Source organism: Colias philodice, chromosome 11, assembly GCF_061535455.1.
Source record: "Colias philodice isolate Cphi_HAF_F1 chromosome 11, ilColPhil1 Martin Lab GWU primary, whole genome shotgun sequence".
Classification (NCBI taxonomy): Eukaryota; Metazoa; Arthropoda; class Insecta; order Lepidoptera; family Pieridae; genus Colias; species Colias philodice.
This window is the reverse complement of record NC_143096.1, coordinates 2,026,664-2,043,645: the sequence shown is the minus strand read 5'-3', so window position 1 is coordinate 2,043,645 and position 16,982 is coordinate 2,026,664. Positions and strand designations below refer to the sequence as shown.

Here is a 16,982-nt window from a genome sequence, read left to right as displayed (position 1 = left end):
AGGGATGTTTTGAGGTGTTTATCTATTATTTATAAAACATAATTTTTAATTCAATTATGGAGCGTTCAACTTTTAACTACCAATACATGCTTTTGTGTCAGTTTGAATTTGAAAAAATAATTCAAAACTAGTAGATAAAATTTTAGATCAAACATTCGAGCAGTCGTTAACATACATGACGTCATCACCACATGCTATCGCAATAAAAGCGTAATAGAGGAAACTGAATCATCAATTACTATTCAATATCAAGTAATTACATTGATTGTTAAGTGATCGACAGTAAACAAACCTGACCTGCCTCGCTGAGATGCCGGGTCACTCCGGCCGCCGACCTCTAGAGGAAGCGATATCTCTTAGGTGTAAGATAAACTATCGTTGTTTGTAAGTGCGTACAGAATTGACCTTTTACAAGGGTCTTAAAGGCCTGTGTGGAGCAAGGACAAGATTTTTATGAGAGTTTTTTTTGAGAATGATTGATATTAATTGTTGAACTGAATTTAAGGTGTAGGTGATAACTGATAATAGAACTTAATTTTAAAGTATTTCTCGACTACAAAACTATAAAAAACAATTTAATTGATAGGATGTAAACAGTTCAAAGAGATTATCGCAGTATCAGTTACGTTAATTTTAAATAATATGAATAAAAAAGTTAAGCTAATTTAAAGCCTTGTGTGATAAAATAAAAATTATATGAAATAATAAAATTGGCGGCTTTCCAGTTTTAACCACATCGGGGAATACACATATGACATAACCTTTTATATTTTTTGTTTGTTTATACAAATAATTTTACCCCAGGAAACCTTTCAGAGGACGTTGCTGCCGTGCTGTATTAGCTCAACTACTAGGTATATCTTATTTTCCAACTGAAAAATAGTTTACATACTGAAATTATATTTATACTGTACAACCCGTTCACATTTGAAACAATAACTATTGATTTGATTGATTGTAACTACGTCTGAAGTCTGTATTATACAGTGACGGTTTCGTCTATAATATAGCAATAATATTTAAGTATATTATGCAATAAACTTATTCTAATATCCATCTACTTGTTTACAGGTCTTACAAGACATCAAGGTAAATATTGTAGTTGACAGTTCTGTCTTTCTGTTGCAAAGCTTGGTGTTTATTTGCCTATCTTTTATCTTTTATTTTGCACTTTTGCACTTTTCAGCACGAGTACGAATGTTTTGAAACTAACCACTTTAAAAGACGAAGAAAGTTCTGTTGTGTAATTATTTTAAAGATTTATAAATAGTCAAATGGATGTGAATTTAAAAATCTGAATTGGCTTGTTGTGATGAAGGATTTTCTTTATTCAAATTGATTGAATATACTCATAATATGTTTTAACTTTTAACTGACATTTTATCTCGTAACTTTTTTGTTGAACAAGTTTGTTAACAAAGTTATTAATTATTTACAAACTTAAATTTAATCTATTTTTAGGCACTTATAATATAGTGATAGATAGATAGTAACGACACATTCTTAAAGTATCAGTATAGAATTCGTAGACACATTCGTAGAATTTATGTAGAGCTACGTTCTTATTGTATTTATTCTTAAATAGCCTTGATTTCAGCGTATTAATTTTTATAATTTCATTCTGTTCTTAGTTTCTGGCACATTACTTTCTATGGCTTCTTTTAACTCTATATACATACTAATATAATACCACGGCGTTCGCGGCCTACATTTGGTGAGTAATCTATGTAGAATGTATATTTATCATGTGTAGAAAAAATATTGATGTGTAATCCTTAGATCTAAACGTCAAATTACAGTAAAAGTTTTAACATTTCTATTGTTTGGTTATTTAAATTACTTGAGATTAATGTTATTCCTATTTCTTAGAATGAAAAATGTTTTTCTTGAATTTAATGAATAGGTAGAAATCTTTGGAAACAATTCATTTCAGAATATGTACATGAAATATCTTATTAATATGAGTCTCATTAGTGTTAGCAGATTGTAATGCATCTCATAGTCAACAACAATGATTAATTACGCACAATAATTTATAGAAAGAGTATTTTAAATAAATTTTTTGAAGATATTTCAATAAAATATGTCTGAAGGCTGTACAAATAAGACACGTCACATCCGCGAAGGTTCGATACGGTCTGGCAGGGAGGGGCGGTCGATGGGTCAATGAACCCGCCACCCCACCTCTTATCGCAATTTTCTTCCCCAATTTATCTAATATCGTAATGAATTTTTTAATGAAAGCACTGATATTGGATGCGGAATTGCAGAAATTTCAGTAGCGCAATTTTTCCATGATTAATTTAGTTTTTATCAATATGTTTTTTGGATCTCGTATAAGTTTGAAAAAGAGCTTTTCACAAAACAGGTCATTTAAGGAAAAAGCACAAGGACTATAAATTATATACTTATATAACTATAAGCATTTGCTCGTAAATAATATTTCGACGTATGCAGTTTATTTTGTCAAGCTACATTTAGTTCAAACGTATTATTTGTTGCCTGTTATATATTGCAATAGGCAAGAGCTTTCCTCAAAATAGTCCATAGAACGGATTAATTCCCTTTCAATCGACAATGCAGTATTGTCGAATGCGGGTGTAATTTAGGTTTAGTTCAGAATTCTGTACATTTAAGTAATTGATACCAAATTGTACTCTTCTATTAATAGATTAAGTACACAACTTTATCAAATTTAAGTAGTTATACAAAAGCTTGAGTAATGTTTTTCTAAGTATGAGATGTATACTTTTGATAAAATTAAATACTCTGGTCAATTTTGGGTAGCTCTAGGTTCGATCCGCGATACAAACTTTAAATAGGTAAATATTATCATGTAGGTTACGGAAGGTTGATTCTTACCTGTTTGTATAATAAAAATATTTTCTTTTTCATTTTTAAAAATTCAATTATCATTAGGTACCGCCACATTTTTTGTTAACCTTTATACTGTGACTCGGTACTAAACCACGGCAATAATAAGATTTTTTCACGTTATGTTATTAAATGATAGAGAACTTCAATGTTAATTCAATGGAACATAATTTCACGGATCGCTTGTTTTTATCAGTCAATTAAAGCCAAAAGAGAAGCTAAGAAAGACCTCAGCTCGCGTGTGAAAGAATATTTTTACTCAACGATTTAAAAATATATCTAGGTATATCTTCAAAATTTATGGCCTGTTGGTTTTTCCGAAAGATTCAACTTTGCTTAAACAATATCTTAAAAGTGTTCACTCTAGTTGTATTATTTTCTTGTTTATAATTAAAAGTTACCCATTGGGCAATTAAGTATTTTTTTATATTTTATTAATTTACTTCTTTCCTTAATAGTAAATGAAATAACATCAAATAAGGAAATGAAAACATGAATAAAAGTTATTAATATAATAGCTATGTCATTCCATATAGACTAAGTAGGACTCTAGTAATGACTCTACCAAACACGCTATCTATTCGATTGAAAGCTTTCAACATAATATTATGTATTGCACAATATTACCTCGCAGTTATTTTAAAACCAGTCAATAAAGTCCATTTTTCATTTATTTTTGACACATATTTCTTCCCATTCTCGCCCATAAGTTCTTCTCGCTCGCACAACAATTGCCTATTTACAAAACATTCTAAGCGACGTTGCCAGGTCGGCGCATGGGCCGATGACGTCACATTATTCCTTTAATAATATACGTACGCTATGAACACGTTTGGAAGTTCTAAAAATGGCGATTTCTGAATTCTGATAAGATGATTTTCCGTCCTTGTAAATTTCTAACCCGTTTATTCAAACGCTATGTGGGCTACTAAATCCACAGTTTTCCCTACGTACGTAGATAGAGCCTAATTATTATTTGTCATTAATGCAGGTAAATTAAGCTTTAATCGATATCGTTATCACGATTGAGTAAGTAAATTCCTTGAGTAATCTTAATTTCAAACTCAAAGATACATGAAATTTTCCTCTCTACATACACAATATTTTGTATGCAAACTTACAAAATATTGTGCAGTTTCATAATAACCATGAAAGGTTATATTAAATATCAGATCAAAACCCATAAAAGGCAGCCTCATTACAATATCGATGAGTCAATAATGTCTATTATTATGACGTGTTTGGACATGAAAGGCGGATATTTTGAAAACATTGCCTCGAATTATTACCAGCGAACGATGTAATTGAATGTTATTTAATAAACAGTCTATTGTTATTGAACGAAAACATAACATTAGAATGTGGAAGAATATTATTAACTGACCTTGGAGTGGGGATTAATTTAACCTAAAAATGTATGCGATAGAAGTCTACTCTTCGACTTATCCATCATTTCAACATTTGCTGTAAAAGCATTAATAAAATAAAAGTTTATACCTACTCAATTTATGTGAGTAGAGTTACCCAACTTTGACACGTGCGATAGTCTTATGAAATAAAAATAAGGAGGAAATATTATGTAGTTTAAATATTTCAAAAAATTATATATGTGTATATAAATAATATAATATACATAGTATATTTCATTCCTCCAAATTTATTAAAATATGTAGCATAAATATAAAAAATATATTATAACGTATTTCATTTTCCGTATTTATATAAAAAATATACGTAAAAATCACATTGTTTATCCGTCACAAGGTCACAAAACCTTTGATCTTCTTGGCACAAAACCAAAACGTAAATTGCTATTCCGTACGACTTACGAATAAATTTCTGAATAATGTTCCAACATATGATATGTGGCGCTTTTTGCAATTAAATAAAACGATAAACGTATTTTTGAAGGCGGTATTTTGTAGAAATTTAAACGTGATTCATCAAAGAACGATTATTTTACCGTCTCAGTTTTTATTTATGAATACTTTTTTAATTTATGTGTTTTTAAATTATTTCAATTGCGTAACTAAAATATTACACGTTGTATAAGAAAGACGTCAAATGCGTGCTTTTCGTACTCGACCACCCACGAGGCGAAGTTCCTTGATGGAACGAACATTTGCAGTTATTCTGTTTCTTTTTTAAGACAACGCGATCAGTAAGGCTTTAAAACTTATTATCATATATTTTTGAAAAAGAAAAAGCTATCAACAAGGTACCTATTGAAACAAAATAAGATTCACAATTGAATAGCCAAGGTATCTAATTAATTATTACTTCTACATAATTATCAAAAATCGTCCCTCAAAAAGTATTATTTGCTTAGGTACCTAATCAATCTAATAACACAAGCAGGGGACCGACCTATATAGATAATGCTATCAGCCTATATTTCCTATGTCATTAATCACTGAGCACCGTCAAACGGGCCACGATAAATTTAACTCCAAGGAAAAACACCGAGTGTACCAAGATATCGCGTTGAAAATTTACTTTTTATAAGTGGTTTTGACACTAATTGACGTGATTATTTATAATGGCAGATTCTAGCAGGATTAGTGAACTAATGGTGCGTCTAACTTTACCTATTAATTGTTTTTTTTACTGCATCGTTTATTAGTAATATATTTTTAAACATAATATTGAGCTTAATGTAGGTTCTTACTTGAAAAAATATTAAATTGATGTCAAAGTATGTATTTCATTTGTCTCGCAACATAGAAATAAAATGAGCAGTAGAGTCATAACATAAATTAAATAATATCCAATTCTATTTCATTCCTCAAAAAAAAATGACGTGAGACAGGATATAAATTGAACTGCTTCTTACTGTTATATTTTATTCTGCGAGATTTAAGCATTTTACTAATCTGATGAAACATGACATGGAATTGGCTAATAGTAGATACATTTTAAAAATGATTCTTTTTTGTCTGTCAAACTGTAAACTTACCTTAGTTTAACAGCAGATAATAATGTGTTTTCTAATTCTAGTCCTAATCATGCAATTAATTATTTTTAATTTTTAAAAAGCATTATTAAATATGGCTCTACAAAAAATATTAATTCATACATCTGCGAATTGCTTTCAATATCTCTCTTTATATAAGTACTGTTAAAGTATGTAATATGCAGAATATTATCTTGCTACGAGATTGTCGATAAAATTTTATGGCGAAATCTCGACAAAGCGAGGGTAGCCATTTCATACGAATGTTCTACTTTCAGTTTTATAATAACAAAATGTGCCATCGCTAGCGGTATTCTTTATCAAAATCTATTATTTTTATATAACTGAAAGAATAGGATTTTTAAAATAGAAAAACTAGTTGCATACGTGAGAATATTTATTATGACTTATTTTACATATAATAATTTATCTTTTGGGGCTTGTCATATTATTTTTGAAAGAAAGAGACATTTTTTGTCATTTTACATCTTTTTCACTGATTATAAGAGCAACTACAGAGTTTATTGCCGGCTCTTCTCTGTAACTGTTTTCCAAACCGGTGGCAAATGGTAAAAATATCATAGGACGATTCAAAAGTGCTTGCATAAGAAGTCTAATTGAATAAATAAATGTATAAGTTTCAAGTCAATTTATGGTTATTATCTTAGACTTAGTAATAATAAAATAATATTGTATGTATTAGAAGACACACATCCATTTTACAAAAGAGACATAATCAGTATTATAGCCTAGTTAATATTTTTATTTATTTTTCCTGAAAAATTCCTTCCTTCTTGGTTACCCTATACAGGTAAATGTATGTAAATGTAAAGCAAAAGGGAGGACCAATATATTAGACAAAGTACGCCTCGAGCAATAAACGTGGCTCATTAAAGAAATATTATTCACAAATCTGCGAATGTTTGCGGAAGTTTTTAATATTATCTCCGCATCCTATTACTTAAGTCAGATAAGCTAATAGCCAAAATGGATTTAATTACGACTTTGTAAGTAAGCTCGGAATAGACGTAGGTAAATGCTGAAATCAATCAATTATTTGGCTGTAAGGAACGAGATTTATCTTTAATTGGACAAATTCAATTAATTCTAGCAACATTGTAGTTGTATTATTTTCATTAACTGTAATATAAATTCCGCGTAAATCAGAAACCGCAGAAACTATCAAACTTTAGATTTCTGATAACTGGATTAGCCGGAACAAATCGAATAACCAAGTCATCTGAAACACAACCATAGTGATCTAATCTACATTAACTTTACATAAAAGCATATCGCGATTTGCATTTCAAACAGTACTTCCAGTATAAAGGAAATACGGTCAACCTGATTGTACAATAATTGTAAAACAAAAGCTGTCGTAAGTTATTTTGTGACATTTATAACTCACGATGTTTTGTTTGGCGTCGCGGTGGAATTAGAACGAACGTCATTTATTTAGTGTACATTCACATTTCGATGTAACAGTTTGATTTTTATGATCTTTATTAAAGGCGTGGGATTAGTTATACATCTGGGAGATTTCGCAACGTCATTAGTGTGTAATGTAATTAAAATATACCAAATTTTACAACTTGTATATTTAAGGTCGGTGGTAAATCATTTTATGATATTGATTACAATTTATGTACTTGTCAAAATATTGAACGATTTAAATAATACGTCAAGTATAAAAATAAGAATTATTAATCAATCTCTATGTATTTTATAAGTACAAGGTATTTTAAGAAATAAGTTTAGCTGAGCTATTAGACTATTTACTGTGCTCTACGGTCTACCTATACGAATAAGCACAATATTTAGCATTTTCTTGATTGTACTAACTTCATTACGATCACACTACGATCAACGAAGAAGTTCGGTACAAATCTAGTGGTTATTTTTTGTACTCTACAATTTTATTCAAGCCTTTGATGGCAACATATATGCAACGAACTGCGACTTAGAAGTCCATGATAAAAAATTTGGTCTATAGAAAATCTTATTTCAAAGAAAAATCAATAGAATAGATATACCTTTAAAGATATACAATCTCTCATACAATGCTATTGTGTACAATACAATGATATCTAAACGCGACGTTATCTATGAAAATTTGAGGTTATGAGCACTCCCGCGCAGCGTAAGAATAAATCACACAATGTGGTCTAGCACGTGTTGCTAAGGTTTACTATTTATAACTAAATCTAAAAGGTCATTTGAGCGTGTTCGATAATCATGTTAAAGGCTATGAATGTATTGACAGATTTTGTGTTTTAAAATATTTTAAATGTATGTACCTACTTAGTTTGTCATCAGTAGCCTGTTTGTTAATGCCATCACAAACATGAATTCGTAAATTAGATAAGTATTATCATTCAGGTAAGCTTAGTACATTATATACGTATTAAACAATTTAATTATTTTAATAGACTTTTTTATGTTTTGAACGTTACTCGTGCTTGAAGGACAATCGTTTCCAGGAAGACATGTTTTAAACTAATTAAACAATGAGGTTATGTCCATAACATGTGGTGTAACATAATTAAATTGAATTTTCGTTTTATGTAAGCAATTTAGTTTCAATTTCACGTGTTTTTGCAATAACAAATAAACAACTAATTTTATTAACAATTAAAGATGCTTACCTATGTGCTTACATAGGTAGTAGTTACAATAAAAATGGTACTAGATATTTTCATATTATGAAATATTTAGGCCCAAGCCATATTACCATAATGTTACAAAATCAATACAGCATGTTACCGGAAATTATCAATTCAAGATCATAATAGACACAAATGGAAGGTTACCGCTCAATCTACAATACAATGACCTTCATTTTTATTTAAAACGTTATCTCCTTATGTATCGCTATGAAGATACCCGTTATGAATAATAATACATGCCGAAGATTTCATCATGTCACGCGTGGACAACTCAATACTTATTTTACTTTATATTTGTATGAATCTTTTTATAGGTACCTAAAAAGATTCTAGATGTTTTCCTAGATGTTTTTTTTTAATATTCCGTCACTGTGTGCTTTTACTTGTACACAGGTAGGTACAATAATTATAAATGAATAAATTATAGAACTTGGAAGTTAATTGACAATTTAATATTTGTTAATCGATTAACATTTATTTTCATACAAGGTAGTTAATAGCAAACTTATTAATAGTTACATGCCCTAATAAATCTTATATATAAAATTCTCGTGTCACAATGTTAGTCTGCATACTCCTCCGAAACGGGTGGACCGATTCTCATGAAATTTTCTGTGCATATCGGGTAAGTCTGAGAATCGGCCAACATCTATTTTTCATATGTACCACGGGCGAAGCCGGGGCGGACCGCTAGTAATTATCTAAAATTATTAATTAGGGCATTATAGCTATGCTATTAAATATTATGAATCACGTTCTCCAACAATAATAAATCGATCAATAGATAAACAGCTACTGGATCGATTGATAAACAATTTCAAGTGCTGATATTCAGATTTGTATACGGTATCTTTATTGTGGATAGAGCCGTTAATGATATCTTTCTAAAACCTAATAAAATAGTCATAGTCATTATGAATTCACGAGATTTCGCATTATAAATGTCATAAGTAAATTATACAGCCTGGGACAGTTATATACAATATATTTAATAATTAATTATTTATGAATAAGTCTCAAGAACAGGGCTATTAAATTATACTTGGGTTGTAAGTTCAACAAAAGCCAAGTTACAGGCCAACTTGTGTCCTCCACAATGCTCCTTTGTTTTCGCGTAATGGATGGCCTTTGTCATTTGAGGCCTTCATTTTTAATTGTTTATATTACTATTTTGTTAAGAAATTATATTATGTAAAATTTAGATCATTTCTTATTGATAAAATGTTAATACGTAGTCGCTCATGTGAGGCAGCATTTACATATTTTTTAATGAATGAATTTTTGTAAGCAAGTGGCGTTTTTTAAGAGTCAATCGTAGGATTCCACCGCTATAATATTATTTACACGTTACAGCCTCTCATAGATTACCTTCTTATCTAATAAATAATCATTTTTTAGTTCGTTTTTTCACAGTGTTATTACAAACATTAGAATTTAATACGCTTTTAAGGCTAAGGGAAGCTTAAAATATTTCATAATTTGCGCAAAAAATATGAATAGATATTCCGTAATGGAATATAACAATAAAATGATGTGCGAGTATATTTGTTCACTGTACCGGCAAAACTAAGATTAAAAGTTATAGCAGTTCAGTCAAGCGAGTCAATTTTATGATGCCTTGCAACAACTGCATCTTGGGTGAAATAACATTTTGGTAGAAATTTTTTATTCATTACAATTCAGGTTATTTTAAGGAATATCATTGGTAGTTTTATTCTATATTAATAAGAAATTTTAATTTTTGCCTATTGCCAATTTATATTTTCGAATAAGATGGTATAATCTTATACCTAAATATAATATCTAAGTAAACATTTAATTTGTCATAAAAATTGTGTAATGACTATACCTAAATACTAATATAATGACTTGAATAAAATAATAAATAATAATGCAAAGCTTTATAAAATCTGAGCGTGCTGTAAGCTAATTTATTTATAGTTGAGTTTAATGGTTGTCTGCCTGTTATATCCAAATAATGCGATGTTTTCTATTGTTTTCTTTGATGTAGGTACAATAAATAATTTTATTACCTAATTAATTTCCACCAAACTCGAAACAATTATTCATACAACAGGACATATTAAAGGCTCTATTTACAATTCGATATCACATTAACCTACAATTATAGGCGATTATTGTTAGACAATCTTATGTTCACATAATATTTGTCAGAAGGCTGATCATCTTATGCCTAAAAAAATCGATCAGTGAAAGAGATTTTAAATTCCTCTAGTCATCGCCACAATAGTTTACAGGATTTTCAGTTGATGTCTAACAGACAGTCATGAATCAGCCTTCTGCCAGTTTTCTGGCAGATTTGTTTCTCTTTAACCTATTTGTATACCTCAAACTACCCAAAGTCCTCGCACTTGACCGATTTTTATCATTTCTATACCTATACCTTACAAGGGTATCAGTCCGGCAGAAGGACAGAGCTTCTCCTTTCCTACTTTCTATCGTGTAACAAGGGTCTCCATCCACAGAGCTACCGCGGCCGCAAGCCGCTCGGAGGCACCGTAGTCGCGCCAGTTGGGCTCAGTCCGGGCGTCCCCGCCGCGGCGTCCCCCGGCCCCGCGCCCGCCGCGCCAAGCCCCGCGCCTGCAACCACGCCGGCCATGAAGCAGGAACACCCCAGCCAACCGATGGTGAGTTACCATAATATGTATACTCATATTATTAGTTACTTGCTGTGCTCCGCGGTTTTCTCAGTCTTAGTGTGATGATATAGCCTTCCTCGATAAATAGGCTATCTAACACCGAAAGAATTTTCCAAATCGGACCAGTAGTTGCCGAGATTACCGCGTTCAAACAAACAAACTCTTCAGCTTTATAATATTAGCATAGATTAGGCCTCGCGATAGAAGACGCATAGATCACAACACAAAAGATGTTACATGGGTCTACCATTGGACTCGTACTGGTAGCAAATAACTTCGCTTCCCTTCTGGCTGTATAATACTCGTACAGAGAAACGCATTTCTTAAGAACTAAAATTATTTCCAAGAAATTAATTTAAGAATTAATTTTCATAACCTTTGTAAAGCTTCATTACTTCGTTTTCTAAAACATAACAGGCATTGTATAATATACGAAGATTTTCTTTGGTATAATTGTTCCAGGAATTATAAAAGCAAATTTAATCCCATTAAGTAAATACCGGCTCTAGAGCGCTGCGTCTCTACAAACAATTTAATTTATTTTGTTTTCACTAAATGAAACGTAACTACATTAACTAAATCGACATTTTCCTTGTTAATTTTATTTTTAGACGCTTTTGCTTTTATTAAGCTAGTTTTTATTTTACATTACACTAATCAATACGGGCTATGTCGAAGGATTATCATAGAAATGGTTTTGAACAAAAAACATGTGTTCCTAACAAGGCTAGCTAATACAAAAGTTAAAAAATTTTAATTTGCACGAGTGCTGCCAACTTTTGCAATTTTTGCGCGCAGTCGGCTCAAATTTATCGCCTTCAATTGAAAAGGGACGTGTTTTATTCTCTTTCGCGCTGTTTTCAAAAGGCTTGACAGTTATAAGGTTCTAACTAAAACAATGGTTGATTACATACCGAGTAGCAACTAAATATTAATAACAATGTAAAGTGGCCATTTACACTCTTCTTTGCAATAGGGAAATTTGTGGTAATTGTGTAATAACTACAACTGTATCAAATTTAATCTTCAATCGTATTCATATATTTTACGTCAATGTTTTGGAAATCTCTATTGGGTGTATAATATAAATATGAAGCTTAAATATTATAATCTCTGAAGATAAAAGCAACCTAACATACCTTTATTCAATTCGTTATCGTAAGCATATTATATTTCCATGAACACTTTACATTAATTAAAACCTAACAGTATATGAAAGGGAAACTTTTCGAAGAAATTAAAATTACAAAGCGCCAAAGTATACACACACAATTTGGGTATGTAATACATGTTTTCCGTCATAATGTTTCGGCTTTCATGCCCTATAACATCGCGTGTATTAAAAAATTCTTACCTGCTTTTGCTTTAAGTTTTCTTAATTACTTTAACTTTGAAGTGTGTAACGTAATACGTGTATTCAAAGGAAAAAAATTGCTTTATAAATCACTTTAAGGCAGCTGGCGTTTTTATGAAGCTCAAACAACGCTTAGTTGTAACTTCTTTTTCAAAGCTCCACGTGTTTCAAGCGTAATTTCAACATTGTCTTTGTTTACTGTTTTTCTTTATTAATTGAAAACTCTTACAACATATAGAAAACCTTTTTTTTGTTTAGTGTTGATTTTATTTTTTTTATTTACATAAACGTTCAGTTAAATGTGTCTTTGATCCTGCTAAAATTATTTAAAGAATATTGTTTTGGATTTATTCAAAAAATAAAATATTGTACTCCATTACCAGTGTAATCCAGTACCTAGGTCCTATGTTCCTATATTAATAAATGTGCCCTTCTTGATTCTTGTCTAAAAATGTAAGGTTCATATTATTTATTTTACCGCCTTAATATTGGTGCAGTGGCTTTTCGCGTTAAAGAAGAGCTACGTTGAAATCCCGGTTATCAAATTATAATTTAGAATGCACAACACATACAAGGAGGGGAACGGGAAATTCGTTAATGCACCTTTAAAACAATTTAGTTGAATACATACTTTTTCATTCAATTAATATTCCTTTAGGTACGTATACTACCATTTCATAGAAAAAACGTTAAAACGGAATAAAATAAAACGTATTACTAATAGCCTATTATTAGCTACGGTTTCAAGGTCTTGGGACCTTGGTCAGTATATGATTATGTTGTAACGATCCACAAGCCCTACATATGTAAACGATGTCACAATTAACAAATAAACAATAGGTTGCGTTTTAGAAATTACTATTTGTGAGTTAATAATGACCAATTTGGTTCTTGATATAGCTTTGACTATAAAATATATAAGGCTAAGAATGTAATTTCGGATAATAGAGTACCTATATCTTATTGTTTTTCTTTTCGATTACCAGTAGATAATATATGAAAAGATGTAGGTATTATAAATATGAAATATCCATTACTATTGATGATAATATATCGATGTCGATTTTATCAAATTGAAACTGGACTATGTAAATCTATAATCGTAAAATGTATTTACAACGTGAAAAGTTATATTTTCTTGATATGACTCTCCAATAGATATTAGAAACTTACGAAACCCTTTCGAATTCTTGGAACATATATCTTTGTTTAAACTATAGATATTACAAGATAAGATGGCGTTGTTTTCAGAAAATTTACATAATTTTATCATAATACAACCTAACGTAGAAACCGCCATAAATTAAATATTAAGAATAATTTGGAATAACGCTATTTAAAGCAGAATGGTTGTCACTATAAACAGTTGTTTTGTAATTACATTAAAAAGCTTTAGAAAATAATTCATAATCTTTTGAAGCGTGTTTCCAAGCTAACAGTACCTAAACACAACAATAGACGAAGCTGGAAGCGACCTCGTCCGCAATACTATAATGTGTTGTAATGTGTGTCAAATATTAAAATAGCTATTCTACATTCGTACTTGAAAAATTAATGTCGACTGTGTACTTGGGAAATGTACAGTTTAGTGAGGAATGTTAAAATTGTTTAAAGATAACATAAAATAAGTTAAAACACGAGGTGTTCTGAATAAATTATTATGGAAGTTGTATTGCTAGTTTCTTACGATGTTTGTGTATTGTAATACTTATGTAGACACTATTATTTAGTATTCAGGCTAATTTTAATTAAAGACAATTGCACTCAAGAACGCCACGTGTTCCAAATTAGTATGACAGAATAATGAACTGCGCGTCTAAAATATGAACCTAATTACCTTTTTTAATTAAATTAAAATGTAAGATTAGGCAATAGTTATTTCATAAAAAAATTGAGAAGCTCTACAATTCGAAAACGTTACATAAGTTACATAAAATGATCGTCGTTTTATCAGGGTTTATTATACCATTATAATCCTGAACAGTTGCAGTAATTCATAGAACATAAAAATTCATTACCATTTCTTTCCATTACTATAGATTTGATCAGCACTTGGAAGTCGATTAAAAAGACGTGTGTTTATTTTTTTCAGGCGCCAATGCCGTTCTACGCAGGAGACCCGAACAGGTTTCCGACAACCTGGCAGACAGACCCGTCACAAGGTACGTATGAATTCTTAACATTATGATAACTGTCACTTGTGGCTTTCATGGTATTGTTAATAATATTTTTGTACTCTTTTAGTTATACAAATAATATAATATTTTTAATTCAGAATTCGGAACCTGCAAAACACGCAAAGTTTAAATGGCGCAATATATCGAAATGATATATTGCACACTCTATTATTACAAGCATCAAATTCCAATTAACTGATTATATTAAGCCAGATTTAGCGGTCTATAGAAACTAGGGATGTAACGATACCGATACCGATACCGATATATCGGCCGATATAATCGGCAAGCCGATATATCGGTATCGCCGATAATAAATCAACCGATACCGATATTTTTTTATTAAATTCTTTCTTTTCTTTTATGTTTTTGCATTGTATTCATTCATATTGTTTTATTTCTGTTTCTGTAATAGTGTTAAGGAAGAGCGGAACCTCCTGACACAAGCATTTTATTTGCTTACTAGGAGTGTTCCAATCACAAATTTGTTTATGTAAAGGAAATAAATAAATAATTTTGATTTTGTTTAATTTTTAACGTGATAACGTTTTTAAAATCGTTTTAGTCGGGTGACATGTTCATAAACTTGTGTCACACGAAAACCTCACGAGCGCGATCGCAGGTATAACGAGAGAGAGACGGACCGATCTCCTGTTTCATCTCGAGCGCTGCCACTGCATTATGTTATCACGTAAACATCTCGATCGTAAACCTACTTTACAAACAACCATTTTTTTTTAATATCAAAAAATTCAAAAACCCGCGCCCAATGAACGATGCGGGAAGCCGCCCGCGCGTGCGCTCTTTGTTTTCTGAAAAAACTCTACCAATAGTAAACTTTTATTAGTAGGCCAGTGGAAATTAACATTAAATTCGCAAAGCACGATGTAGATTTGAATTTTTGGTATGTTGTTTGGATCAGTTAGGGTGATGTAAATCCCAATTTGCAACTTCGAAAAAGTTGTGCTCCCTGCGCACCACGTGATAAACTGCGAAAATTTTGGACTTTTTTCACTTTTTGCTCTAAAAGTCATAAACTATGCGTTTCCGACAAGTATGATTCAGTACATAAATTAAGGTTATTAAATTTGCAACAATTTAAGCCTAACCGCAGCTCTCTAAACCTTATAACGACTAAACTGTGGCCAATCGAAGATGGTTCATTTTTCCCGAAATATTGAAATTTTTAGTTTTGCTCCCGTTTGAAGCAAAATATTGGCAAAAACCGCTCGTTCTATGAGAAGTTCGTATAATAAAGTTGTAGTGCATTTAATTTTCTTTCATAAGAGCATAGAACAAAGTCTGTGAGACAAATATTTCACACACAATATCTGAAAAACAAAAAGAAGGTAGAAATAGATTTTTAAAGAATTGAAACTGAGAGCATATAAAATCATAAAAAGAATAATACTTTTTCATTTGCAGGATAGGTAATTAACAAAATTACAAAATTTGGGAAAGTAGGAAAAATGATTATACGCAAATAATAAACTGCGAAAATTTTGGACTTTTTTCACTTTTTGCTCTAAAAGTCATAAACTATGCGTTTCCGACAAGTATCATTCAGTACATAAATTAAGGTTATTAAATTTGCAACAATTTAAGCCTAATTAAAGCTCTCTAAATCTTATAGCGACTAAACTGTGGCCATTCGAAGATGGTTCATTTTTCCCGAAATATTGAAATTTTTAGTTTTGCTCCCGTTTGAAGCAAAATATTGGCAAAAACCGCTCGTTCTATGAGAAGGTCGTATAATAAAGTTGTAGTGCATTTAATTTTCTTTCATGAGAGCATAGAACAAAGTCTGTGAGACAAATAGTTCACTCACAATATCTGAAAAACAAAAAGAAGGTAGAAATAGATTTTTTAAAGAATTGAAACTGAGGGCATATAAAATCATAAAAAGGATAATACTTTTTCATTTGCAGTATAAGTAATTAACAAAATTACAAAGCTAATTAAATTTGCAACAATTTAAGCCAAACCGCAGCTGTCTTAACCTTATAACAACTAAGCTGTGGCCTTTCAAAGATAGTCAGTTTTTCCCGAAATTTTCAAATTTTTAGTTTTGCTCCCGTTTGAACCAAAATATTGGCAAAAACCGCTCGTTCTATGAGAAAATCGTATAATAAAGTTGTAGTGCATTTAATTTTCTTTCATTAGAGCATAGAACAAAGTCTGTGAGACAAATAGTTCACTCACAATATCTGAAAAACAAAAAGAAGGTAGAAATAGATTTTTAAAGAATTGAAACTGAGGGCATATAAAATCATAAAAAGAATAATACTTTTTCATTTG

General features: G+C 30.7%; 1 protein-coding gene across 2 annotated transcripts in view; it reads left to right on the top strand.

Annotated features, from left to right (window-relative positions):
* Positions 1-16,982, top strand: part of Tet (Ten-Eleven Translocation (TET) family protein) — a 91,514-nt gene that overhangs the window by 60,215 nt on the left and 14,317 nt on the right. For both annotated transcript variants that reach the window (XM_089700490.1, XM_089700489.1), the window contains exons 2-4: positions 1,072-1,089; positions 10,980-11,141; positions 14,600-14,669. In XM_089700490.1, the coding sequence (XP_089556616.1) occupies positions 11,112-11,141; positions 14,600-14,669 (100 nt within the window). In that variant the 5' untranslated portion in view covers positions 1,072-1,089; positions 10,980-11,111. The remainder of the gene's footprint in view (positions 1-1,071; positions 1,090-10,979; positions 11,142-14,599; positions 14,670-16,982) is intronic.